General features: G+C 40.3%; 2 protein-coding genes across 2 annotated transcripts in view; one reads left to right on the forward strand and one right to left on the reverse strand.

Moving 5' to 3' along the window:
* Positions 1 to 1,981: 1,981 nt before the first annotated feature.
* dctn6 (dynactin subunit 6) lies at positions 1,982 to 6,084 on the reverse strand. The gene is made up of 7 exons (XM_080298353.1): positions 5,794 to 6,084; positions 5,494 to 5,558; positions 5,282 to 5,387; positions 5,057 to 5,145; positions 3,171 to 3,218; positions 2,513 to 2,655; positions 1,982 to 2,404 (listed from the first exon to the last, which is right to left on the reverse strand). The coding sequence occupies exons 1-7, from the start codon at positions 5,826 to 5,828 to the stop codon at positions 2,306 to 2,308; spliced, it is 585 nt and encodes a 194-aa protein (XP_080154479.1). The 5' UTR covers positions 5,829 to 6,084; the 3' UTR covers positions 1,982 to 2,305.
* Positions 6,085 to 8,679: 2,595 nt separating this feature from the next.
* The window catches only part of LOC113018669 (zeta-sarcoglycan-like), a 53,609-nt gene continuing 35,203 nt past the window's right edge, over positions 8,680 to 27,085 (forward strand). Inside the window, exons 1-2 of the mRNA XM_026161969.2 lie at positions 8,680 to 9,016; positions 23,345 to 23,539. Of these exons, the coding sequence (XP_026017754.1) occupies positions 8,978 to 9,016; positions 23,345 to 23,539 (234 nt within the window). The 5' untranslated portion in view covers positions 8,680 to 8,977. The remainder of the gene's footprint in view (positions 9,017 to 23,344; positions 23,540 to 27,085) is intronic.

Below are 27,085 nucleotides of genomic sequence, written 5' to 3' on the forward strand. Positions count from 1 at the left end.
ATGAATACCAGCAACATACCACCCGAGAGCAGCAGGGAATGTGACATATGCCACTGAACCAGGAGTGGCATACCACTCCACACTTTTCAACAAGGGTGTCACTTGGTGTTTAGTCATAAAATAAAGTGCTGTATGTACTGAAACCGCGCAGCCACAGTAATTCAGATTTGACCAAAAGTGCTGCACTAACCGAGTGACGCTGTAAGCCACAGAGCCAGGCAGCTAACACGGCAAAAAAGGCATGACATCCAGAGGTTGTGGGTCCCCTTGTGATGAAATTAATTATTTCTGTGGGACTGCAATGGAAATCACTGCGGCCTATAGGTCACATTTCACTTTTCGAAGGTGGACCGGACCTGGATGCAAAGGTCAGCTGTCAGAAAGCTTTTATGTCCTCCAAAAGCAACTGGTGGCCTGTTTGAACATGACGGACTACAGTGGATTAGACCAAGACTCTCTGACTCTGACTGCAAGTGCTGCTGAAAGCACCATAATGGCTCATTAAAGAGCAAGAAAACACATTCTCTCACCCTTTTTTTCATACCAATAGTTACATGTTTCCAAACGGTGCTGGCTCACATTGTTTTCCAGCAGCCTGCTCAGTATCCAGCACTGTTTTCCCATCTAAGATCTCATACTTCTCTTTGTTTAAGATAAGACATTATGGAGTGTTCAAAGAATGCTGCATATTGTAGCTAAAGCCAAATAAAGACTTGAGATTTAAAAAAAGAAAAAAGTGAATACCACTGCAATCTAGAGCAGCCCGCTTTAACAAATAAGTGGAAGCTGGATAATTCAGTTTCAGAACTGTACAGTAAGGGAGGGGTATAAATAACTGCTTCCAAATATAGCACAATATTTGAACTTCCCCTCACATTCCTGCTATGAGCTGCTATCACCATGGCCATTTTGCCTGCGTAAAGAACCCACTGCAGATTAAAGGCCACACCAGCCCCCCATGAGGTGTTTGTCACTCTCCACATCCGTGCAACTGTGCGCAGCATCTGTCTTCCTTGTCACATTAAAGTAAACTGACCGCTTCAGCAACACCCCAAAATAAAAATGAGGGTAGTGGAAAAAAAAAAAAAGAAAGCTGAAGAAGTGAGAACAGAAAAGAGCCTAGACGTGGCCCCGGCTGCACTCCGTTGTTGAAGTAATTAGCCCCCTGGTTGACGTGCACTCCTCGTGGGACTCCACCGTGACATGTTCAAATGAGTATTGGCAGTGTGCGACACCAGCTGTGGGCCTCCTGCAGGGAGCCGCTGTAGCATGCACTGAGCACGACACCAGCCCTTTAGACTCCGAAGAGCATGAGCAGTGGCCTTGAGCTTGTTTTACAGCTAAAGGAAGCAACTGTAAACTGTGACTTCTGAACTTTTTATGTCAGGTGATTCAGGCGGTGATGCTCTACTGACTGTCCACCAAACACACACACACATTCAAATCTGTGTCTGTGCTACAGATGGGCTCAGCAACTCTAAAAGGGGGCTTAGACACGATGAGGGGAGGGCAGCCAGGCATTAATCAGACCCATTCTGCAGCAGAAATTGAACCACACCCGCTCTGTGTGGAATTCCCACTCTACCCACCCACAGCACCAATTTGGTAACCCCTGGTGGGAGGACACATGACTGGCAACACCAACATATCCAAGAAAGGGGGCTGCCACACCCATCCTTATCTTTTCAAGGCCTCACTTTTGCTCAGTGATCGCATTTATTAAATCATAAACGAGTCACAGCCAAATCACGCTTCATTTGAAAGGATTATATTTAACCACACACAAACTCGATCGTGTGAGTATTATTTCTAGAACACACACAAAAAAGATATTTTTAGTCGTGTTATTTAAGAACGCTGCTTTAATTGGATATTTTGCATCGCCTGATGAAACAAAGGCTTCGTAGCCAAGAGCTGCTCAACAGTTCCTCCTAGTGGTCGAATAATATTATTTAAAAAACTGAGCTTGAAAGGAAACCTATTTGAATCTTTACTGCATTATTTATGCCATTTTATTGGAACATTTATAAACATAGATGAGACACATTAGCATAAACAGACATGATAAATTTGAGATTTCAGGTCCAAAGTAGATCATAAATAGTCACAATATTGATCTAAAAAGCGAAAGTGCACGTGGTTGTTTTCGTTGGATCCGTGAAGACGGGCATGGAGAATCAGAATCAGACAGCGAAATGCTGAAGTGTAAGATAAGTACACATGAATTCAAGTGAAGTGCACGAGTAAGGTGTCTGTGTGTGGAGGTGCTTGGGACTGCAGGAGGTTTCAGTCCTCTGGATTCTCATTAGTTTCTTACAGGCGTGCCGTTTCCTTTCACCGTTTTCTTCAGGTGGTGGTAGTTGGGCAGGATCTTCATGAGGAAGTCCAGCTGCAGAGTCTGAGGCTATGTGATTAAAAAATAAATTAAAAATCATCCCAGGTTATTACAAATGTGCCTACAAGCCAGCAGAACCTGGAGGATCGCAGACAAGCATCAGCGTGAAGCACTGACCTGTGGCTTTTCACTCTGCACACGCCTGATGCAGTTTGATCCGTAGACGACTGTGTTCTCCGGCACGACCTCGCACGTGTTGATTTGACAGCACGCGCCGACGATGCAGCCGCTGGTCAGGATCACGTTTCTCCCGAGATCAGCTGGGAATGAACATTACAAAAACACACTGTCAAAAATATGAAAACTGGGCTCACTGTAAAACCATATTTACATGTGAGTTTTAGTGGTTTTTGTAGATTTAAGTAAAGACATGTGAACAAACAATGTGTCTTTGTGACAGGCTGCTAGTAACATAGTACCTAATGATGCGTTGTTGCAATCTTTGCTAGGTTTTCCATTATGTGTTGTGACACTGTCAAATACAAAGTTCATCTCTGAGCAAAGTGACTTTCTGCTTGAATGATTTATAGGTTGGTAGTGAGTGGCTTTAAAAGACAAACGAAAATGGTTAGGTACAAGGACTGGACTGGAAATGGGTGAAAAGGCAGCCAGTATCCAAAGAGAAATTTTAAAAGACCTTCAGAAAGCCTGGAGAATTATTGCTCAAGAGCACTTTAAAACATTGTAAGAAAGTCTGGATCCTTGGAAGCAAAATATCAAGAACTCAGGGCGGGGTCAAGACTCAAGTTTTTTCTAATGTTAATGCAGTACTTACCCTTGGACTCAATCACATTGTTGTCTCCAATTTTCAAAGCTTGAGAGACTGTGTCAGACTTGTCAAGGACTTCAACCAGTACATCAGGGGAATGAAACAACTGATATGTAATCAAAAGATATTGCATACTGACTTATATTGCTGTTTTCATACGTGCTTTCTCTTATTTTCTGTCATATATATTGTTACAGTTGTGAGTAAACATGGACAAATACTAAATACTAAAGTCAGCGTATGTACAAGTAATCCCTGTGACCACTGAACTGGATAGCTCAAAAATAGTCATCTCAGGCACACAGCTCTAGCTGTGACCACAGAAGCTCCACCCACCAGCCATTCAATCCTTCTGTTTGATAGGGACAGCCAATCACAAGGAAGTTGTCTTAATATGATGGTTCTTAAAATTTTTCCACAATGTCCGCTTCGGAAGCCAAAAGTTTGATTTTTTTTTAGGTTTTTTGTTTTGTTTTGTTTTTTTTACAATAAACAATAAAATAACAAAGATCCAAGATAAGTTTGAATGTGATGTGATGCAGTATGTTAAAAACTAGCCAAAAATGCATACCAAGGATCCCAGCTGAGCACAATTACAAAGAAGCGATGACACAGTGATGAATAATCAGACTTTCCCATATTTGAAATGTTTGTTATCTTAACTTCACTGTCTTCAAACATTCTCAAAACTATGTCAAAAAGAAAGTTGTTTATTTAACAGTTTGTGGGGCATAAACTGCAACTAAACATGGCACTACTTTGTCCTAAACCTCTCGGGCGTGAGAGGAAAATCCCTGCTCAGCACAGGGGTGCGACTCGGCCAGTCAGCCAACAAAAATTGCTCCCTTTGGCACTGCTGGTAACTTTTCCGTCTTTAGCCTGAGGCGATGACGCTGTGTGAGTTGTGATCATTGGTTTCCTGTAAACCTGGTGGAGTTTTTAATCAGAGATTTAATCATTTACGAATGTGCTGCTATGACTGAGTATTTTTCTACTAAATCACCGTCTTTCAAAGAATTGCCACAGTTTTACATATTCGAGTTAAAAATTCATAAAAAATAAACAAAGAGAAATTGATTAAAACTGCTTATTGGCATGGTAACCTACATGTTTTTAAATTACCGGAAGCAAAACCGTTTTCACACGCTGTGCCAAAAAAAGAAAGAAAAAAAAAACTGGCCTCCTATTTCTTAACTAACCCTTCATAAAACAGTTCATGTCACATTCAAATCATGTCCTCCAAATCAAATGAGTCTCTCACAAGGAGGCCTGCACCACATGTTTGAAAACAGCTGGGTTGAGTGGATGAATTTAGAGGCAGCACAGTTACTTTTAGAATAGTTACTAGAACAGTTACTTTTTAGAATATAATAGGAGTGTGGAGTAGATAGAAATGAGCATTAAGGAATTGCACTGTACTGTATGTATATAGTATGTGATGAGCAAGTCAAAGCCTGTTAGTGCTCTCTGGTGGACAAACTCTATATGGACAACAATATTCCCAAATGAGAAAAAGCATTTAACTTATAAAGCAACAACAACAAAATTTAAATGATAATTTAAAAAAATAATAATAATACAAAAATCAGGATTGTATATATTTATTTAATAGGCTAATAATTATAGAGGGCCACGAGTGCCAAAATGAATCAAACAAATACATCATTAAATGTGTCATTAAATCATTAAATTGGAAACAAACACAAATAATTAATTAAATGTATTATATTAATTGATATATGATTAATGATTCATGTATTTAATTAATTATTAATTTCCATTTTAATTAATTAACCACACATTTAATTAAATGATTCATTACGTATTTATTTAATTATTTTTGGCATCCGTGGGCCTACATAAATAATGGCTATTGTTACAGCAAAGGATACCACATCCAACTTCAAACACATTGTTAGTCCCGATTGTCATGGCCTTTGGCTCGACTCCCTCCGAGTCTGGCATTATATTCTCTGGATAACTATTAAGAGACATTAAAGGGATGTAAGCGTGCATGAAAATGATCACTCAGGAAAAAATAAATTAAAAAAAATAAAAATAAAAGCGAATAAATAAATAAATAAATAAATAAAAGTCACACATCACCTATGGGTTACCTGTTAATGATAAGCGCCTGCTCCTCTATTAGATTCCCCTCTCCGATGATTATAGGCCCTGCTTCTGCTATGATCCGCGCTTTTGGGTGGACCACTGTTCTAGCGCCTGTGAATGAAGAAGAACTGGATTTACATGGAGCTTAAAGCAGCAGCTGTAGATTTCTTTATTCTTTCTTTTTATTTTGAAGGTAGTAATAATATAAAAGACTCACCGATAGTCACATCTCCTCTTATTTCGCTTTCAACACACACAACGGCTCCAGCGGCGATTTTAGCACTGCAGGAAAACACGCACAGACACACACAGATATACCGAGATCATCATTCAAATAAACGAGGACTACACGACAGCGAGAATAAGCAGCACATATAGATCATCGCCTGGCTGCTACAGTGTCAGCCAGTGCAATACATGGAGAATATGATTGAACATTTTAATTTCCTGACATCTGTCATTGCTTCAAAATACGCCACGCACGGTGCAGTGCAGGTTGGAAAGCAGGGAGGTCTACCTTTTCTGTGCCATTAGTTGCTTAGCGTCGGACATCTTCGTGATGAAGAATGAATTGATCCACGGTCGATTATTTATCCTTCAACTGGGGAGCTCTTGGGTTGATTGCATCTGTCTGGCTGGAACATCGTTTCCCCCCTCTGCTGGGACTCCAACGCTAAAAACGAGGTGCACGAAGTGCAGATTGCAACTTAAGCGACGCACAGTCTAAATTATCTGTGATTTCAAGCCCAGTTTAATGAGCACCAGAAGTTTGTTTGTGTTTTTACACACTCACGCTGACATAAAGATCGCCTCCTTTTTGCTGCACTGTCGGTGTGCCTCCTGCAGGGTGCAACAATCACCAACTTTTGGGAGCTGATGGAGCTGTACAGTGAGCCAGTGACATTGATGCCTTTAGCTAACAGAGAGGAAACTCTGTGCTGACCTGCTTGTTCATTTAGTGTCAAATACTCTCACATTTTTGTGTCTACTGATTTCTCCCGGAGAGCGTAGGCTTTTTCATAATAATCCAATTTCTGCCTTTGGATTGTCCGTTAAGTGGGATTTATATTTTGTAAAGTCAACCGGAGTTCACTAGGAATAAACCGGAAATTGAACAATGTGTTATTTTCAGATTAAAACGATCTACTTTGCCATGTTTAAAACAAGCTCAGTTCAATTTTCTAGTCATTACAAAGTGCATCTGATGTTTGTTATGTCCCCCTATTATTATTATCATTGCTATTATTATTATTATTATTATTATGAGAACTTGACTCGTCTTGTTAGGTCTCTTCGGGCTTCTTCAGTTCAAAAAATAGATTTGTTAGGAAATGTCATGTATTTAACCCCTTGTGGGTGTTGTGCCCTTTGGAGGTGGTCTTGAAGTCTGTGGACCCACTCTTAATCGTGTGAGTCGTCCAATGAATGTAATTAAAAAGGCTTGGGTCATCATTGTGCCCTATACTCAGTGTTGGGGAGTAACGGAATACATGTACCGCCGTTACGTATTTCAAATACAAAATATGAGTAACTGTATTCCGTTACAGTTACCGTTTAAAAAGGTGGTATTCAGAATACAGTTACTTTGTTGAAATAAATGGATTACACTGCGGTACTTTCCTGTTTCATATTGTCGCGGGTTAGGACTGTTTGGGTTTTGTTTGACAGCTGTGTTCTGTTGTTCCAGGCGGCAGCGTTACGGTTGCCATGGTTACAGGGCGACGCTCTCTCTCTCTCTCTCTGCGACTGTGTGTTTCCTGGGTGAGAGAGCGCCTTTTCGTTGTTGTTGTGCTAAGCTAACAGGCAGAATGCTACAAGCATAGCTTCGGTGTTCGCTGTTCGCGTTCGGTGTGAACACACCGTAAAGAATGTAGCATCATGGGCAGTGTAGTCCGTGTTGAAGGGAGAATGGACTGCCATACACGTTATGGGTCTGTGAGCGCGAGGAGGGAGAAAAAGGGGAGTGGAAAGGTACGAGTTGTCATCGAGGAAAAACGGGAGCTGGAAGCATGTAAATATAATAATAACCACTTCAGCCAAGAAGAGTGCCTGACGAGCCCAGTTGTAAGTAAGCTATTAAGACTCGACTGTACACCGTGTTCGTGTTTTCCTCCGAAAACAATAAGTTCCGTTGGAGCAGTCTTTCAACGCCTCTCTCTGTCTCTCGCAAGAAAAGTTGACCCACACAACAAAGTAAAGCTATTTTTCGGCTACGAGCCGACAGGGACCCCGCCGTATTAGTCAGAGGTCCCTTTACTAAGGTTCGGAGCCGCGGACCTTCAGTAATAGTAATAAATCACACAGCAATAGTACATTCACGTAGTTGTAAACAGCATGATAATATATTAAGTAATCTAAAGTATTCAGAATACGTTACTGTCATTGAGTAACGTAACGGAATACGTTACAGAATACATTTTGGGGCATGTAATCTGTATTCTGTAATGGAATACATTTTAAAAGTAACCTTCCCAACACTGCCTATACTATTATGCGACCTAATGAGGTCATCTGAGGCAAAGTGTGAGTGGGGGTTGAAGGGATTTCAAGATGGCATTGTGGGTGGCTGACAGCTTTCGTCATAAGCCATGATCTCCTTTTGATGATGGTCCTTTACAGTGGACATAAATAGCCTCCTTTACCCCTTTTTCAAGACACATGTCTTCTCAGTCCAAAATGTGAACATTGACATCCTTGAAAGACTGACCTTTATACTTTAAGTGCTGGTGTATTGTTGTAAAGCAGATACTTTCAGCCAGAGGTTTCTTCCTCTTAAAAGGGAGTTTTTCCTTCCCAATGTTGCCTGTGGCTGCTGGGGTTTCTCTCTATATTTTTTAGGCTCTTTACCACACATTGAGGTGACTAAGTTGAACACACCCACATTTTGATGAATGCATCAGAGAGAAACTTGGGGTTCAGTGTCTTTTCCGAGGATACTCTGACATGCCAGGGATCAAACCACCAACCTTCCAAGATGACCTGCTCTGTCTCCTGAACTAGAACCAGGACCACCCAACAAAGGACGTAGGAGAAGGAGCTTTCAGTGGGGAGGAAAAGAGGAAGACCTCAGAGGAGGCTCATGTATGTAGGAGGACATGCAGACGGTTAGTGTGATAGAGGAGGATGCTAGGAATGATGGGGACTGCTAAATGGAGCAACTAAAGAAGATGAAGAAGAAGGTGGTCACTTCTGTATACAGATTAATTTAAAATAAATAAAAACTCTTGTAACAACAAACAGCATGTTGACTACTGTGGGTTTCCCTTCTTGAGCGGCGCTGAATAAGCGACATCATTTTCCGACTTTTATTTTGAAGTTAAGCAGCGGAAGTCCAGCTGGTTATTCCGTCATACTTGTCGGCTGTTGAGTTTTGAAGGAGAGCGAAGCGTGTCAAAGCGAGCTGCGAAGGGGGAGCGCGCAAGTCGGAGTACATTAATTAGACCGCAGCTCGTTTGAACACCGGCTTCCGTACACAATACAGCTTAAACACAACTTAAGTGTACCGTTAATATATACATTTAAAAAAAAAAACAGCCTTCCTGAAACAGCAGGTATATTTTTTTATGCCCCTTCATTTCTCTCTTGTTCTTTCTCTAATGAGAGTGAAGAAGTGGGTCTAGCGGCGCGGCGGGGGAGCTGAATTTCACGCGTTCGCCTCAACTTTGTGGAAATATGTGAAGTGTGATAAATGCCACTGGAAAATGGAGCAGTCGGCTACTCTGGACATAGAGACTCTGAAGGTAAGCCCGTCACAGTGGAAAAAACACCTTTTTTAGTCTTCGTTTTAATTGGAACCGCGCACGTGCACAGGTGGCATTAATCATAGCTTAAGGCGCATGTCCAGTTTGGCAGCATTAAAGGGGTTTCAGGCGTGTTCTGGCCGGCAGGAGGACACCTGTGGATGCCTGTGACATTTTTATCAACGTGGATGATGTTGTTCGTTTTAAATGCAGCAGCTCAAACTCGCGCAGAGTCCTCTCTGCAACAGGTGCGCCCTCCGGCTTCAAGTGTTCCTGTTAAAGAAAAAAACTCCCAGCTAATTAAAGATGAATGGAAAGTGTCTGCTTCTCTCTACAGGCAGTAGTGTGATTAATAACAACTGACCAGCGCTCAGGCACTTCAAGAAGCCTGTCTGCATGGACTCCTTCACACATCTCCCCCTGCTCCTCCTCCCCCCCTCTTCCTTTGCACTACACCTCATATTGTATGCATCCTGCTCTTCAAGAATCACTGTAATGTGACAGCCTATGAATATTCTGCTGCTATGCTTTCTCATTATTATTCCAGCCTAGCAGTGGAGGCAGTAACCTCTGGGTACAGTATGTGCATCTTGTCAGTTCTGCAGCCCCCCCCCCCCCCTCCAAAGAAAAAAAAAAGAAGCTACTCTGAAGCCCATCACCCGGTGGCTGGGTGACTCTTATCAGTCGAGAAACCCCTCCTGCCCCGCTCAGAGTCCGTCCTGCAACTTTTCCTTTCACCATTTCCTCCCCGTTTCCTGCGAAGGCTGTGCTCCGTTGAATCCTCTGAATTGACACTGTGTTATCTAATTAAAACAGAGGCTTTGTTCGGGGTGCTTTGTGACAGTATTTCTGTTGATAACGCTGCGCTCAGTCTGGCACTTCACCCTACCCCTGCCCCCAGTGCGTTCCTCTGATGAATGCAAATGATGACTACGGGGTGCTGTCCAAAATGGCCCCGTTGGCTCTCGAAGGATTTGCCAGGGATTAGCAGGGAAAGCTAGTTTACTGTGGAGAAGTGTGTGCCTGTTTACATCAGCAGTTTGTCGACTGTCTCGCACACCATCACTACCACGTTCCAACCTCCCCAGAGCTGCTGAAGAGACTTCACACCAGCTCTCGACTGTAATTAACGATGCGAGGGTCAGAAGGTATTGTCGGCCACATGATAGGTGAGCCACGGCCGGCCTGCCCATGTTGCCACAGCGTCCTTGAGTAAGGCCCAAATTGCTCCCCGAGGCAGCTGCCGTTTGTGTGCGCAAGGAAAACACATTGTGAAAACACTCTGTAAGAACCCATCTACCTCTCAAAGGCTCTGTATAAGTGCAGGCAATTTGCCATTTGAGGGAAGTGTCTTCAAAAGCAGAAAGGAAACTCGCCCCCAGCCCCCCACCCAAATGGCATCTTCAAACAGCCTGTGATGTGATGCTCACTCTTGGTGCCTGTGAGTGCTCCGACTGAACAGCTGCGACCTTTTGTTGCGCTGGGCTTATTGGAGATCTTTGATCCCCGCTGGTCTCGTACTTACAGTAGAGTTACCTTGTTGCTTTGACTTTTTAAGGAAGCGCGCGCCCGTCCATCGATTTGCCTAGAAAGGGCAACCAAACCGCAGAAGATGAACCCACTGACAAACTATTGTATCTCCTGCAGAGATGAAGGAGCCGCAAAAATTGGATTTCGCGTACAAGTGGAATGACTATTGACAGCAGCACCACCCTACCCACCCCTCGCACCCAAGTGCTTGATTGTCACATCAACAAAATGTGAGAGAGTAACGTCGATGCGGCGAGCTTGGCTTTGAGGAGCGTAATTGGCTTTCCCGCTTACAGTCGTGTATTCAGGCTCAACTGTGCGACCTTTTTGATTGAACTTTCTGTCAAAATAAAAGCCCAAAGAACTGAAATAAATAGGTGCTTTAATACTGTGTGTCAGACTTGGAGCTAGATCGTGTCCATCTATTTTCCGTGCTGCTGCCTCAGCGATTGTGCAGCGCTCGCACGCGGGATGGACGCGTACGAGCTTTCCAGTCATTAGTGCGTCTCAAATGTTTTCTTACCTCCAGCTGAGGCAGCCCTGTGGGACTCCAGTGGCACCGCTGAGCGAGAGAGCGCTCGCCGATTTGCTGATTAACATTATCAAGCATTAATAACGTCTCATTTTCTTTCATTAGGGGCTTCTCAGCTGTATTTTGCTGCCTCTGCAGCATGTCGTGCATTTGATCAAAGCAGCGTGTAGAGTATCACCCTCTGTGCTAATTGCTGAAGATGAGGCACGCCAGCAGTGGGAAGGGACTGCTGGGTAATTGCTGGCTTTGGATCCAGCTTTAAGGTCTGTAGTGAAAGCAGGACCTAGTCCCACCCTCGAGGCGAAAAGTAAAGTGACAGATTCAGATCTCAGCACAAACTTAAATGGGATTGATGAAGAGGCATGTGCAAGGATAACTTTGGTTGTGCAACAAATCCACGCGGATGTTTCCAGCACACTGTTTCATCTACAGAGATAGCAGCTTTTTGGCCTTTTGTACCTCAGAGAAGCTAGTTTCTGTGTAGGCGTTTACTTCCTATGAATAGAACCTGCATGTAAAACAGGTTGTAGATGGTAAACCATCTGAGAGGATTTCAGACCCACCTGTTCACGATAATTCGTTGACATTTGTCTTGAGTGCTGTAGAACATATTTCGATGATTTCAGCACTGATAGCTCTGTTAAATTACATACAAATACAAATCGGTACCTACAGATTTTAGCCGTCAGATTAAAATCATTCTCAGACCTGCAATTGTGAACACAAACGTATGGTTGTTGTCAGTGGTGTAAAGCTTAATTGTTTATTTTCAGAAGACTCTAAAGCTTCGAGTCTCATTTTGGTTAAACTACATGAATACTCAACAATGGTCAGATTATTTTTACTTTAAAGCAGTTCTTGTGACCTGTGCAAAATTTAAAAGGTCATTATTATTATTATTATTAACAATAATAATAATAATAAATCCTTTATTTAAATTCGTGTGATCTCTTTTTTAAGAATGACCTCTGTGCAACATATTATAACGACACATGCTTCATCCCAAATTTACACACGTACAAGAGTAGTTGTTGCGCGTGGGGGATCGATACAGCATATAGTGTTGTGACATGTTGCATGGTGATTATGTGTCGATACAGGGTGACCAAATTTAAAATATTTATTAAATAAATTAAAATCCTCTGGGAATAATACGAACTAGAGGGATCATCCCATGCACCACCATCCTGTTATAATGTTAGCTGAGCAAAATTACATTAAATTGGCTCAACCGAAAATCCGTCCAACACTGGGTACACTTAGTTTGACAAAGCTGCCTAATTCAGACAAAGCTGATGGAGGAGTTGCACCAGTAAAAATAGGAAGGCATCATCGTTCATCTACATCTAAAAACAAGAACCAGTGTCTGCCTGGTGATTGTATTGAATTTCAATTGTGACCGCTTTTGATGACAGGGTGATGGCACAGGTCGCCTGATAGGAGACAGCTTGTCTGCAGGCAGTCACAGTCTGACTGCAGTCACTCTCAGATTGTCAAAGGGTTGCAAATAACTGTTGTCTAATTTACAAACAGATTGCCATCAGTCTGAAAGAGTCTTTGTCGATGAGCACAACCTGAGGGGACTCAGCTCGTTGCCAGCTGCTTGTACTCTGGTTATATTCCTGTAGAACAGGAAGGCTGATGAGGGCAAATGTCATAGTTAATTGTGAGTTTACGTGTATGTGATGTTTGGTGCTTTATCACAGTTAATTGTTGTGTTATTAGAAAAAGGCTGCATGTAATTGCCAGCTTGACCCCCAGTCAATCACAGACTGATATACGTGATAACAGGAATTATATTTTTGATCTAATTTTTCAGTAAAAAAAAAAAAAAATACAATTAATAATTAAAAAATCAACAACTTTATCTCAGTGGATACAGCATATATTGGCAAAGATTAAGTTTAAGCACATAATTTAGAGTGGAAAATTGTTATAAATCACAATATATGTCGTTGCAGTACTAAAAATCTGAGTAATATTGCATCGTGGGGTTTCTGGTGATTATCCTGTCTTATGGTTGCCAGTGAATAGTGTCAGCAGGTAAACAGGTGGCCTTTGTAGTACAGACTTTTAAACAAGTCGTAATTCCAACACAGAATCAAGAGGCTTTGAAGTGGATGTAGAAGCAGGCATATAAACTAGATGTAGAAAGAAAATACTTTGATGAATTGCCAAATGCACTTGAATGGCCATTAAGATATCTGGGTTTGCCTAAAATGTAGACTTAAATCTTCAGTAGTTTTTGCTTAAACCCAACCTATGTATCAACTGATATTAGCTATTAGCTAGATGTATCGGTATCAGTTTCTATAACAGCTCATAAATTAAAGTTTAGAAAAGTAAAGAAGAGATGGAGGAAACACCCTTCAACAATGGTATCAGTGTTGATGTTGCCTGCTTTTTCCACTAGAGGTCACTCTGCAATTTCTCTGTTGTCAACACGTGTTTGAAACAACACAAACACAACATCCGAGTGGAGTTGGGCAAGAGTAAACGAGTAATCCACAACTTGTTGGTACAATAAAACATTAAAGTTTATAGTTTTCTCTTACTAAGGACTCATAAATAACTGCACCTAACAAATGTCAGAGATTTGCTTTGTCCGAAAGAAAAAATATATTAAAATAGATTTCTAAATCACCAAATGTCAATGAGGGGCTTAAATGCCCCGTTTCGGCTCTACTTTTACCTTCTTTCTAATTGCACAACTTGTGATATTCTGGGCCCATCATTAAAAAACTGAGAATTAGAGCAGTTCTATTTGTTATCAGTGTTTTCTTCTTAAAAGTCACTGTTGTTTCTTACACTTTGATGCAATTGGACATCTTCATCGGTCCAGGCGTGCGTGTTTGTGAGCGTCAGCTGTGACCAGCATGCTGAAATGACAAATTGACAAAGTGCCAGCCACTATGCACTCCTCCATTAGCTCTATGAATAACCAAGCTTTAGGAGGCAAGAGTGGACCAGGGTAATATATGCATTAAAAACCCTTGCAAAGAAATCACAGGATCTGCTAGCATTGGGAACAGTGGGTTGCCATAGAAATTACAAGTGCTGAAGTTTCCCCTAGCAACAGTGGATTGAAAATAGACTAAAAGTGTCCAGCAGGGCCATGGCTGTAGGCTAAAAGATTGGTTGGAAATAGTTGTTTTTTTTTTCTTGGAGTTATTAATGTTGATAGGTCCTCTTGGATACCAGTTGTGTAAAGATCTCATGATAATTTTGAGGGTTCAGTAGCTCAGGTCAGTTTTGTGTAAACATCTTCCAGTGTTGTGAAAAGTTGTGGCTGTGAAAATGACTTGCATGACTACACAGAGAGTTGATTTTATGCCTCTGTGTAAGCACCTCTCATAGTGTTCTTGTCCCTCAGCTGTATTGCTGGTTAAATTGGAATCACTGACATTTCTAGGCCAGCGATATGGGTCATTTGTATTTGCTGCTAAGTCGCAACATCCATTTGTGAGACATCTGCCAGCACCAGCAGATGTGACCCAAACTATCCATCCATGGAAACAATCACTTGAAGAGTGGATTAGGTTGTTTAACAGCAGAAAGCTTGTGGGAGTCTTCTTTTAGATGCCGTGTTTGCAGCGAGGTATGCTGCTATTTGCAGGTATTAGTATTTTCTTCAAGGCTTAGCTGTCCTATGTTTGAATGGCTTTTTTTTTTTTTTTTTAAAGGATCCATCACAGCAGTTAATGGCTATTTTAATTATTGAATGAGCTGTCAACATAGAAAAGGGGGTTTATTGTACTACATAGGGTGACAATGGTGGATGCTGGGCTCAGTCTGAAGTATGACTTCAAACTGCTCTAAAGGTTGTTTTTTTTTCCAGAGCAAAATAATGGTGCCAACATGGAAGTGGCAGAAATTGCAGTTTCTCTTGGTCAGGCGTGTCAAACATAAGGCCCGGGGACCAGAATTGGCTTGGCAAAGGTTACGTCCACACTAGCCCGAATAGATTTGAAAAAACGGCGTTTTTGTCGGAAAACGCTCCACGTCCCCCTAGCGTTTTCAGCCAGAGTTGTGCGTCCACATTGAAATGGCCGAAAATGCTTACGTTCTAGTACTGCACATGCGCGAAACGCATTTCTGTCTGCCGTTTATTTACTTTCCGGCTCTTTGAAACGTCGCGGCAAAATGTTGAGCAAAAGCACCGAGTTTTTTAAATATACTGTTGGTGTTTTTATAGACTTAAAAAAGGCGTTTGATACAATTGATCATTCTATATTAATGAATAAACTAGAGAGATATGGCATAAGAGGGATAGCATACAAGTGGATGAAAAGTTACCTGGATGACAGATATCAATATGTCGAATTCAATAATGTAAAATCTAAGCAGTTGAAGGTAACTTGTGGCGTTCCTCAGGGCTCTGTGCTGGGCCCTAAATTATTTATATTATATATAAATGACATATGTAGTGTTTCCAAACTGTTAAAATGTGTATTGTTTGCTGATGATACCACTCTGTACTGCTCAGGTAAAAACTTAGAACAGCTTCTGACTATAGCGGAAAAGGAGTTAAATATATTAAAAAACTGGTTTGATGTAAATAAGTTATCATTAAATATAAAGAAAACAAAATTGATTATTTTTGGCACTAGACAAATGAAAAATGTATCTAAAATAAGGGTTAATGGAATTGAAATTGAAAGAGTGTACGAAAATAAATTTCATGGAGTGATAATTGATGATAAGCTGAGTTGGAAGTCTCATATAAACCATGTGAAAACAAAAATGTCAAAAACCATTGCTATTCTCTATAAAACAAAGCATGTCCTGAACAAAAAAATCATTATACACACTCTATTGTACTCTGTTGCTTCCATATATGACTTACTGTCTGGAGATATGGGGTAATGCATATAAAACGAACACTCTTCATATTTTCAAGTTACAAAAAAGAGCTATAAGAATTATAAACCAATCAAACTATATAGAACCAACTAACATTTTGTTTATTAATCTGAATACCCTGAAATTTTATGATTTAGTTGAATATAAAATGGCATAGATAATGTATAAAGCACAAAATAACTTGCTTTGCCCCAGTACTCAGAAGCTGTTCAAAGTCAGAGAGAGTCAATATGACTTAAGGGGAACAGATTTCTTTAAAAAAAAACAAGATAAGGACAAATATAAAGCAGAGATGTGTTTCTGTTAGAGGAGTTAACCTGTGGAATAGTTATGACAGTGATTTAAAAAGGTGTAGTTCATTTTCCTTGTTTAAAAACATGTTTAAAAATAGAGTATTAGAAAAATATATAAATCAAGAATGAAAAGAGCAAAAAGGAGAAAAAACAACAACAACCTCTTGATTCTTTTGCTTTGATGTAGTTACTTATCTAAGGTGGAAAGTTTTTTTTTCTTTGTTTTTTTTTTTTGTTTGTTTGTTTGGTTTTTGCTTTGTTTTATTATTTTCTTCAAGCCCTGTGTACAGGAGCTGCATACAAAAAGATATTTTGTGAAAAGGGTTGGCGTAATAAGCAAATGCTTCAGCCAATACCTTTTGATTAGCCTTGTCTCATGCTTTCTTTCTTTATGGTAGATTTTTGTTCTGTTTTCACTGTTTTTTTTTTTTTCACTGTTTTCACTGAGATTTGAATTTGAATGCTAATCAATAAATCAAAAAATCAAAAATAAATAAATAAATAAATGGACTAACAATGAGGTGGAGTTGTTGCTGCGAGTAACACAAAAGTACAAAGTTGCAAAAGTGAGTGAGAATTAAAGAATTTGAAGAAAAGCTATGTGGAGCATGTACAGACTGATATTAATCTTTAATAGGGCTGTCAAAATTGAGAGCAAACAAAACAGCTGCTGTATAATGCCCTCCGCTATCTTAGTTTAATTGGTCACATGACTGCATCATCATTTTAGAAAGTCTCAGTTTTCGCTGTCCACACTGCGACGTGAAAGCACCTTTTTCAAATGTATGCATTTCGAGAGCGTTTTGAAAACGCTGCATTTTCCATGAGCGAAAATGCCAATTTATGAATGAAACCATGTTAACTTCTGGCTGCAATAAACCAAAGCGGCGGCAGATTCAATTCAGTATTTCAATAATATTTATTCTCAATATAGGCTAGAGGGCTATCAAATAAAAAAATAAAACTTCTTCTTTTACATTTCAAAAGGGCTTTTGAGAAAGTTTTCTCAAGTCCTTAAATTAACAAAAGAAAGTAGTTTGAGTTTCCCCTTTCATTCTTTTTCATTAACAACATTTCACATGTAACCAAGCTCAGGAAACACTGACAGCAGCTCTTTTCTCTCTTTCTGTTTCCCTCACTTACTTCTTGGCACGTCTGCATCTCATCTCGTCACAGACTTTTCTGTTTACGCACCTGCGCACACAGACATTTTCAATGAAGTGACATGACTGGCTGATTAGCATCACGTGGATGAATTGCATTGGTGACATAGGTTTGGGACTGTCTGTGGGTTTGTGACTTACCAGTGTCAACTATCATAGTTAAAAATAGTGTTGTTAAGTGTTGTAAACAAAAACTGATTAATATTGTAAACAGGCGATGGTTACTCACCAGTTTATTGCATCTTTCAGTAACCAGTGCATCCTCAGCTTATTGACACACTCCAGTAGAAGAAGGTGACTGCTCCTAACAGCATTCACTCCCTCCTCTCACTGAAACTTCTCGTACTCACTAGGAAGAGACTTGCCTCCCACAGCAAACATTGAGAGTCAGACTGAGTCACTCACACAAGTGCAGTTAGGCTATTAAGTGTTGAGTGAAGCAGTTGAGACAGGCGAACTGTTGTGGACTTAATTTTGGATTTAACTACCAGTTTATTATCTGTTCTTTTTCTCTCTGCACGCTGTTTAAATGCCCCGCTGTGCCCCATCCCTTGGCTTACAGGTGGGCCTGCAGTTTGTGCTGACTGAGTATTTGTTGTGGTTTAGGCAGGAATATTTTGCTAGCATTAGAAACATGTATTCTGGTAATGTCATTTGATATGCCACCAAGCACCTCCTTCATTCCCATAACATCAAATACCTCAATCCACTGAAATAAATGGCCATATTTGCCATGTAGTATAAAACCTATGTTCACAGTCCTCTCTTAAATGCTCACACTGACCATTTTTTCCTATTCTTGGCTCTGCATGATGTCAGTGATAAAAGATATTCCGAATACGGTCATGCTCACAGCTCTGGCTGTGAGCACAAAAGCCCCACCCACCTGCTGCTGATGAAACCTTCTCTTTAAAAGGGGCATCCAGTGGGAAGAAAGTTGGCATGAAGGGGAGGGGAGAAGGGAAGGGGAAAAAAAACACTTTTTACACACAGAGGATAAACTGGGGAGCTGCACGAAGGCCTGGTATAAGATAAAGAAGGATAAGTGTGAGTCATGAAAACTCTCTAGTAGAGTTCAAGAATAAAAATATGGAGCAAGGAATGAGCAGTAGAGGTCCCATTTACGTGTGTGTGTATATATAAAATATTACAGAATAGTTATAGTGTATACATGATGTGATAGGTTGCCCCTCAGTGCAGGAAAGCTATAAGATTAATTCATGTTTTGTCCCCTTGGTCTTTTGAATATCACATTCTTCAATGAAGTCACGAGTTGGAGTTGTGGAGTAAAGAATCTGAAAAAAGAAAGAAAAATGCAGGCGTTTCCATGAACTCATCCGCAGCCCGAAGGTTGTGTCTATTTCTAGCACCAACCTTTTACCACCACTCCACACACTGCCTGATGATGCAATGCTGCACAGTTGTACAAAAACACCTTCAGTGTCTCTGCTTTTATAATGACTAAAATTCATCAACCGCTCACCCTTGTAAGAGATATTGATTTGTTGCAACAACACAATACCTTCACAGACTGCGACTCTGGCCTGACTGTTAAAACAGATATTGTTCCCTCCCTCTATAAGACTCCCTCTATAAGTAAGACGTCTGCAACCATATATATATATATATATTCTGCTTTACCGTGCTCAAACCTTGGCAAAGTAGTTGAGTTCTTCTTGGAAAAAGTCTTTACCCTGCTGAGAGTCTTTGCCCGTTCTGCCACAGCTAATGAAAGCCTGTCAGGGGGGGAAAAACACATACAAGCTAATGATGCCTGCCATAAGTGTCTTATCAGAATCAGAATCAGAATCAGAATACTTTATTGATCCCTGGGGGAAATTATTTTTTGTTACATTATGCTAATGGCATGCTGAGTGTGAATAAAGCATGTGGGGCATGGCTTTACTTGTGCATGCATTACACATCTGGGGGTCTCTCAGAGGGGAACTGTGCACAGGTGTGTCAGTTATGGATGTGTGTGTAATGGAATTAAAGCATTTCATACTGCTTTGATAAATTTATAGTTTCTGCTTTGTTGGTCTAAAAAAAAAAAGTAGAAAAGAACAAAATTGACATAATAAAACGGACGTTTTATCTTGGATTGTATGGGCTGGTATCTTTTCTTCATGTATATCTATGTGAGTGAGTGGCATGGCAAACTTAGTATAAATTCAGGCCAGCTACAGCTGAGCAGAGCAGCTGAGAGCTCAGCCAACCTTGCACCCTGTGATCGAGAGTTTCACGCTGTCAGCCAGCGGTCACGATCTGCTGAAGAACAGCGACTGCTCGCCCTCATTCGGACAGCCGCACTTGACAGACATCATCTTCTCTGATCTCAGATCAGAGCTCCCATGTCGCAGCTTCTTCGTGGCTGGCAGGCACCTAGTTATTCAGGCAGAGTGGTGAGGCACTTTGATGGCGCAAAATCGACCCTTCAATCAAATTCCAGTTTATCCTGTTTTGATTGATGTGGAGTGGATGGAAAAACACAGAAATGAGCATCGTAATTTAAGCTGTGTTATGTGGATGGGGTGAAGTGGAGCACTAAATTCTCTGTCATGTTTTGTTATTTTGGGTTCAGCAGACTGCATAAAAAAAAATGAAAGAAAAGTGCATTTTTATTTATTTTTAGTTGTTTTTAACGTTACACACTAACAGTGCCTCATTGGACATTGTTCCATCTCACAGTTAAGACCCCTAAATGCTGGCATATTGTAGAAAAAAGAAAAACAAATGTTAGTAAGAAATCAGCGTAAAGCTTTGAAGTCATAGTGTGTAGAGGGCCATCACTGTCCACGAAGCCAAAAGCTTATTGAAGTGATTTTAAGATCTGCTGGTGCCTATTTGTACAGGACAGACAGAACAGAGCAAAATGAAGATCTGAAGGGACTCTAGCAGGGCTTTACCCCCCTGAGCACATGTTCAGATCTTTTAAGATAACGATCTGTGATGACTGAGTGTAGACATACGGCATTGTTCAAAATTCTTTAGACGCCCTTAATTTCTTTATAATTTGCTTCCCTTTTAAAATTGGTCTTGAGCAATAGTCCTACAGGCTTTCCAATGGTCTTTCAAAGTTTTTCTGTGGACATTTGGACATTTCCACGTCTGCAGAAAACGGTGGAGGCTCAGTGGTGTTGGAAACAAGCGCAGTGAGATTTTTGCTCCATTGTGTAAAAGTTTCTTGCCGAAGACAGTTCAGGCTGTGATGAAGAATAAAGGTGACCTTACACGTTATTGACTTTAGAAATTGTTTTTACTGTATTTCCATGTATGTTTGCAAATATTTCAATAAATGTCTGAAGGCTATTTACTATTTTCCCACCAAATACAAAGTGATGAGCAGTGGCTCAGGACACTTCAGTGTCTCCGCAGTGCTAAACATGCCTGTAGCTTAAGTTATCGCTTTGGCGTGGTTTGAATCTCCAAAAGGAGGCAGCTTTAATGATGTAGAGAGAAGAGCTCGCCTTTTTAGCCTTTTACTTATTAAAGATGGCCTGATCCGGCTTTCTTCTAGTTCCATAGTGATACCTCGACTGTGTGTATCTGCTGATAACAGGAACTGAGCCGATACCAGTGTTAAATTAATAATGGGTGACCATAACTGAACAACAGAGACCGAGAATCATTGTTATATGTGTAAAGAAACATCAGACTCAACTTTAAAGATCCTTTCAAACTTTGTAACATAAAGTTTAAGAAAAAAATACATCCAAGAAATTTCCAGAATTTTTGGTTGATATCAACAAGATAAATACAATGGAACAGCAATGTACTTGTGTTATGCATCTGATTTATTTGCATCGGACTGACTTTAAAAATCACAAAGTGAATGCTACTGCTTCATTGTCAAACAGCTACGGAGCTGACAGGAGACAGCTGAAGTGAAATATTATTTAATGGCATTGACAACACGTTACTTTATCACAAGTATAATGAGAGCTTAAAGCAGCGTCCTTCTAACGTCTTGGACAAACTCTCTGAACAAAGTGAGAGTGAGTGAGAGAAAGAGAGAAAGCCACATCTGATCTTTTCACCCATGATGGCTCACTTTAACCACAGTTTGTTCTTACGTGAAACAGTTTTGCAAACATACAGACAGAAGCTGTTGGTGTAGCTACAGTGAAACACCTCCAACTCCAACAGAGAAGTGAACTGAGGGGACTGACACCGGATGATTGTCAGAGAGATTACCTTACAATATAAAGCGCCTTGAGGCGACTGTTGTTGTGATTTGGTGCTGTATAAATAAAACTGAATTGAATTGATATGGGCTCCATCTTTTTGGGTCTATATCAGGCCGATATCCAGTCCAAATATCGAGTCGGCACATCCCTATTACTTATGCTAATTTACCTTAGACTGTACATAAAAGATGGCTATCACCTTTTGACTTTCTGGCCGCACGATTTGAAGCCTCAGAGTTGGTGCACTGGCTGGCACATTTTTGTTTTTGTAACCATAGGTGAGTGTTTGCAGATAGCTGCTGGGCACAGCTACCCATGACCAACAAAATCCAGATGATTTAGCTTTAAAAAAAAGATAATCTGTAATATTGATTTGAAGGTATAAATTCTTATCTTGTGTTGACTTGAGGCTGGAGTTGACCCATGGTCACTGTCAAAACACACTTAATAGATGAATCATTCATCACAGTAATTGGTTGTAAAAATCAGAGGGAGTTTCTAAGTTGCATACTGATCAGCAGGGCTTCGTGCATTATGTTGGTCTGTGCCGATGTCACAAGTATTTTACTTGGTTGTTAACAGTGTGTTTTCTCAAACGTTAATTTAGGTGGGCTGGATTTACAACGATGCAAAACGAGAACATCGCCGAGAAGCTGAAAATGGCACAATGACCATTTTCCTCTCGATTATCTCGTTCTCATAATCATTGGAAGTCAAATTAATTGAAAAAAAAAATAATTGAAAATAAAATAGTCTGGGCAGAACTCCTATACTTAAGTCGTGTGCTGACTGCCTGTGGCAACCATCGCAGTGTGTTTCACATCTTGTGCTGGATGTAGCTCCATAAAGCCAGCCATGTGAAATATTTTCCACTGAAAGGTTGATGGGTAGTAACATTGTGAAGTTCTCAGCCCGAGGCGAATGCTGCACAGGTCATCTGCAGGAAGCCGTTGCTCTCAGTGACTTTCTTTTCCAAGTACTGGAATGACAAAATGTCAACAAGTAATTAGCAGTGAAAACAAAGCTGTGACACGTTATTAAGCCGGTACAAATGAAGTTTGATTTTTAAAGAACGTAAATACAAGAAGAAGAGAAAGGTCAAGGACCTTGTTTTCCAGAGTGTAGCTTACATTAATCACTATGATTAGCTCGTTAGTATCTAGTTTTGGCTGTAGATTTATGCTCATTGACTTGCAGTGTATGCTGTTTAAGAGCTTTTCCACTTCGGGGCCAGTTACTCCGACAACTGATGGCTTTTCTTCTGATCAATGAATGTTGACAGACGATCCCTCTTTCCTTCAGTGGGATGAAATGCACAACCTTTTAAGGCTTTGATTTGGTTTCTTATGTTGTTGTTTTTTAATAAAATTAAGTCAGAAAATGACTTTGTCTTTTGGACACAGCTTGATTAATCACTGGGCTACTTTGCTTGTGTTTCCAGGTTTATGCACATTGCAAACAACCAATAAATAAATTGGCTATTTGCAATTTTCTCAGTAGAAATCTGTAACTGTGGTCTAAGATGCCAGGTAATACCCTAGCTGATATTCATGCCATGCTTTCATCTTTTGTTTTTTTGCGTAGTGGCACTACTTTAAAAAAAATTGTAAAATAACACAGCCGTGCCTCAGCATAGAGTCATTTTAGCGGCACTTGCAAGGTAATAACCACTTAGAATATGGGATTGCTTCTGTGCGGAGTGAATATATCCTTGACAGCCGACTAACACACAGTTTTTTTTTTTTTGGTTTGTTTTCCAGATTACCCAGGAGCAGTTTATTCTTGCATCCCAGTCCCTGCACCTCCAACGACCAGGCTGCGATGCCGTGTACCCGGTGGGTTTATACGGGTGGAGAAAAAGATGCCTTTATTTCTTCCTGCTACTGCTCCTGGTCACCATGATAGTTAACCTGGCCCTCACCGTCTGGATCATAAAGGTTATGAACTTCTCAGTGGTGAGTACAGCACGGCAAACACACACTTTGAGTTATCAGAAGGAAGCCTATGATCTCATCATTAAAGTCGACATATGAATAGATTCTGACTGATGTTAATATTTGGTGATTTAAAAAGTTGATTTGGGCCAGTAATTATTTTTCTTGCAGGCACAAAAAACATAAACAGATTTTTTAATAACATTTGTTACATGTATTTATTTGTGAATTCTTACTAAGATAACATGACTGCTGTTTAAAAATGATCTTGTTTTATTGTCACAACAACTCGTGGATTACTGTGCCCAGATCAGCTGGTTCTTTCCAATCTTTCCAATCCAGTTTATTTATAGAGCACTTTTTATTGAAAACACAAGTTTGACAAGGTCTCATACAAAGGAGCAGTACACTCTCAAAAAGTCAGTGAAACAAAAAAACCCTTACCAATAATATTAATAATTCATTCATTCATTCATTCATTCATTCATTTATTTGTTCATTTCAGGCACAACAAAAATACATATATTGAACATAAAGTGCACAAAACAAAAACAAAAATTACCTGAAAAGGAGTGGGACGAAGAAAACTTATCAAATCCCACCCGTGTACTCACTCATCAACAAAAAACAATCAGCTTCCCGCAACTAAATAATAAATATAAGGTAAGAAAACACCATTCTGATTTAAATACCAAGGAACAAAGATGAGTTTTAAGATGTGTTTTAAAGGGAGCCAGTTTAGCTCAGTGAGTGAGCAGGTGACCCTGTGCCTTGTTTGGTATCATCCTTTTCAGCACAACCTCAGTTGTGTTTTCATTTTGACATACTGTATTAACACAATTGATCTAAAATTAGACAAAAAAACAAAATCAGAGTAGAAAATGTTATATTTTTTACTGTAACAACCAAAAACATGTTTAATGAATCATATTTCATAACTTTAAATGCAAATATAAATAGTCAAATCTAAAATCCTATGCACAAGTTTTGCAAACAAAGTTTGCAGTTATTTATTATTTGCATCCATTTACCTTTTACCTTGATTTTTTTTAAATAACCATTTCAAACTATTTACAGAACAATCAGCTGTTCTGCATTCAATAAGATGCCACACAAATTATTTGTGCCACTTAGGGATGGGTATCGTTTAGATTTTATCTGATACCAGTGCCAAACCGGTACTTTTGAAACGGTGCCGGTGCTTAAACGGTGCTTAAAGAATGGAGAACACAAACTTTGTCCAAAAACCTCTCATGTTTAGCTGTTTTTTTGTAAAAAGATAACAATGTTAGCCTTTTCTGTAGCTATAGGTTGTATTAGAGAATTTACAGAATTTATCTGCTTGTCTTGCATAAAATGAAAGGCCAGTTTGAGACCAATATTAGCCACTGTGGTTTTAATATACGGCTGCAGAAGGCCCAGGATCAAGAGAGGAGCAGCGCACTACAGCAGTGGTTTAGGGAAGCTGACATCATTATTTTTATGGACATGTTTACCATTTCTATGCAGATAACACCCAAATTTACAACGCCATGGTTAAAAAAAAAAAATCAGTCCCAGCAGGAGACGGTAAAGAGGAAAAAAGAATTCCACATGACAGAGAGGCTAAGGAAGACAGTAGCTGTGTCCCGAAACGTAGGCCGCATCCTCCTGAGGCCGCATTTGTAGACCGATTATGTCACAGTGACGCGACAAAGGCTGTCTCAATTCGTAGACTCCTACGAATGCGGCCCACAAATGCTTCCTCCTTTTCCCCAGATTTGAAGGGTGGGTCGGGTGTATCCTTCATGGCCCAGCCAATTCCAGTTTCCAACAATGGCAGCTGCTACTAAGTTTTAATATTACTCTTTTATTCTTTGTGGGTCACAAAATAAACTTTTAAGATAGTTTCAGGCGAGAATGTAGCTGCGTAAACTTCAAATATCTGCTCGGTTTATCAAGACATCACATATTTGCAAAAGTGCTCCGATGTTTTCGGAGACGTCTGTTACCCACCAGATCGATAGCGAGTTGGGGGTTCAAGGGTCACTAGAACAGCGGACTCCCGTCTTCATCGTTTTCAGACCCCCAATGTCTTTCGCTACTCAGGTTAAACATGATATGTAAGTCACTCAGATAACTTAAAAATGTTATTGTTTGGCTTTTTTCAGTGTTTTATTTGTTCCTGAGTAAATCGGTTTGGTTGAGATCAAAGTTATTAGATTAGATTTGATTAAATAAAACTTGATTAATCCCTCGGGTGAGTTCCTCTGGTATTTTCACACAGCTGGATAAACATCAAACAGAAAACTGATTAAAAAGAAGTATGAGGTGGTCAAGAATTTCGGCAGTGTCCTGTTATATTTTAGACAGCAAGGAGCAGACAGCTGAGTTTATTAAACTCCACCGAGACAGCGGTGACGCAAATCTGAAGGCTAGACCGTCCTATTTCAGTCTTGCACTTCCGGCTTTTTCTTTGAAGGACCCGGCCTATGTAGACAGCTGCAGAGTCACCAAAGTGGACTACTTTTGTTTGTGGCTTTCCAAAAACATAATGCCTACAAGGAAGTTGGTTAGTGCCCTCTGGTGGACAGACTATGCAATGCCAGGACTCATAATATTGGTGGAATAGTGTTTCTCACCTTGCTTGTGTAATTTTTAAATGTTTATTTGCCAGCTGATAAAAATCCCAGTAGATATATATCAGCAAATGGATAATATTGGGCAATAATATCCGCCTGCTGCTATATCAGTCCCGCTCTAATCTGAAGTATGAAGAGGAGTATTTGAATAAGCCAGGGCTTGTCTGTGATTTGTGGACTCCCGTAGATAGAGGGAGCGGTCATGATTTTGGCTGCTTTGCTGCCTTCTGATTCCTAACAGGTGCCCATTATTGAGGGGAAAATGAATTCCCACATTATCTTGCAGAATAATGTCACGGTGACTGAGTAAAGTTTGCAGGAAAAATAAATCTCCGACTGAATTTCATCAGACAAAAAAAAACAAAACAGTATTGTGTTTGGGGTGGCCTGAGAGGAAATCTTATTTCTGTATGTGCAGGTAGATATTTGAGACCAGCACTAGAGATCATATATTTATACATATATTCATAGGATCTCTAGTGCTGTCCTCAAACATGTAAAGAAAACTGGTCCAGAATTTCTCCTTAAAGCTGTCCGGCTCTCCTTCAGAGCTGTCAGATGTGCACGATTAAGCTCATTGTTGCAAGGAAGGCTTGTACTCTTATTAAATCCAGCATCACTGAAATGAAGTGTTGGTCTTAGCCCGTCCTCCTGTGCCTATCAGAGGTGTCGACCGCTAACTCAGTAGGAGAACCATAATGCTGTATCCAGAACAGCATTTGTGGTGTGCGTCTTGTTCTCTCAGACACATTAACAGTCGTTGGAAGCTTTTATTGCGCTTAGAGCAGGCTAACAAGTTGTTGGCAGCACTGTCTTCGCTTTACCGTCTTTACCCTCTCTGATACACTCCAGTCTGTGCTGTGTTCCAACCCTCTCCTATGAAAAGCATTTATAGTAATAACATAATTATATAAATCAGACAAATCAGCCAGTGTATAGCAGTTAG

This window comes from Astatotilapia calliptera, chromosome 3 (genome assembly GCF_964374335.1).
Source record: "Astatotilapia calliptera chromosome 3, fAstCal68.1, whole genome shotgun sequence".
NCBI lineage: Eukaryota > Metazoa > Chordata > Actinopteri > Cichliformes > Cichlidae > Astatotilapia > Astatotilapia calliptera.

Excerpts from the sequence above, each read along its gene's own strand:
- dctn6 (XM_080298353.1), bottom strand. The coding sequence starts at position 5,828 with ATGTCCGACGCTAAGCAACTAATGGCACAGAAAAG. Across the intron at positions 5,146-5,281 it reads CAGGCGCTTATCATTAACAG|TTATCCAGAGAATATAATGC; the intron begins GTAACCCATAGG and ends GTCTCTTAATAG. Across the intron at positions 2,405-2,512 it reads TGCAGAGTGAAAAGCCACAG|CCTCAGACTCTGCAGCTGGA; the intron begins GTCAGTGCTTCA and ends TTAATCACATAG.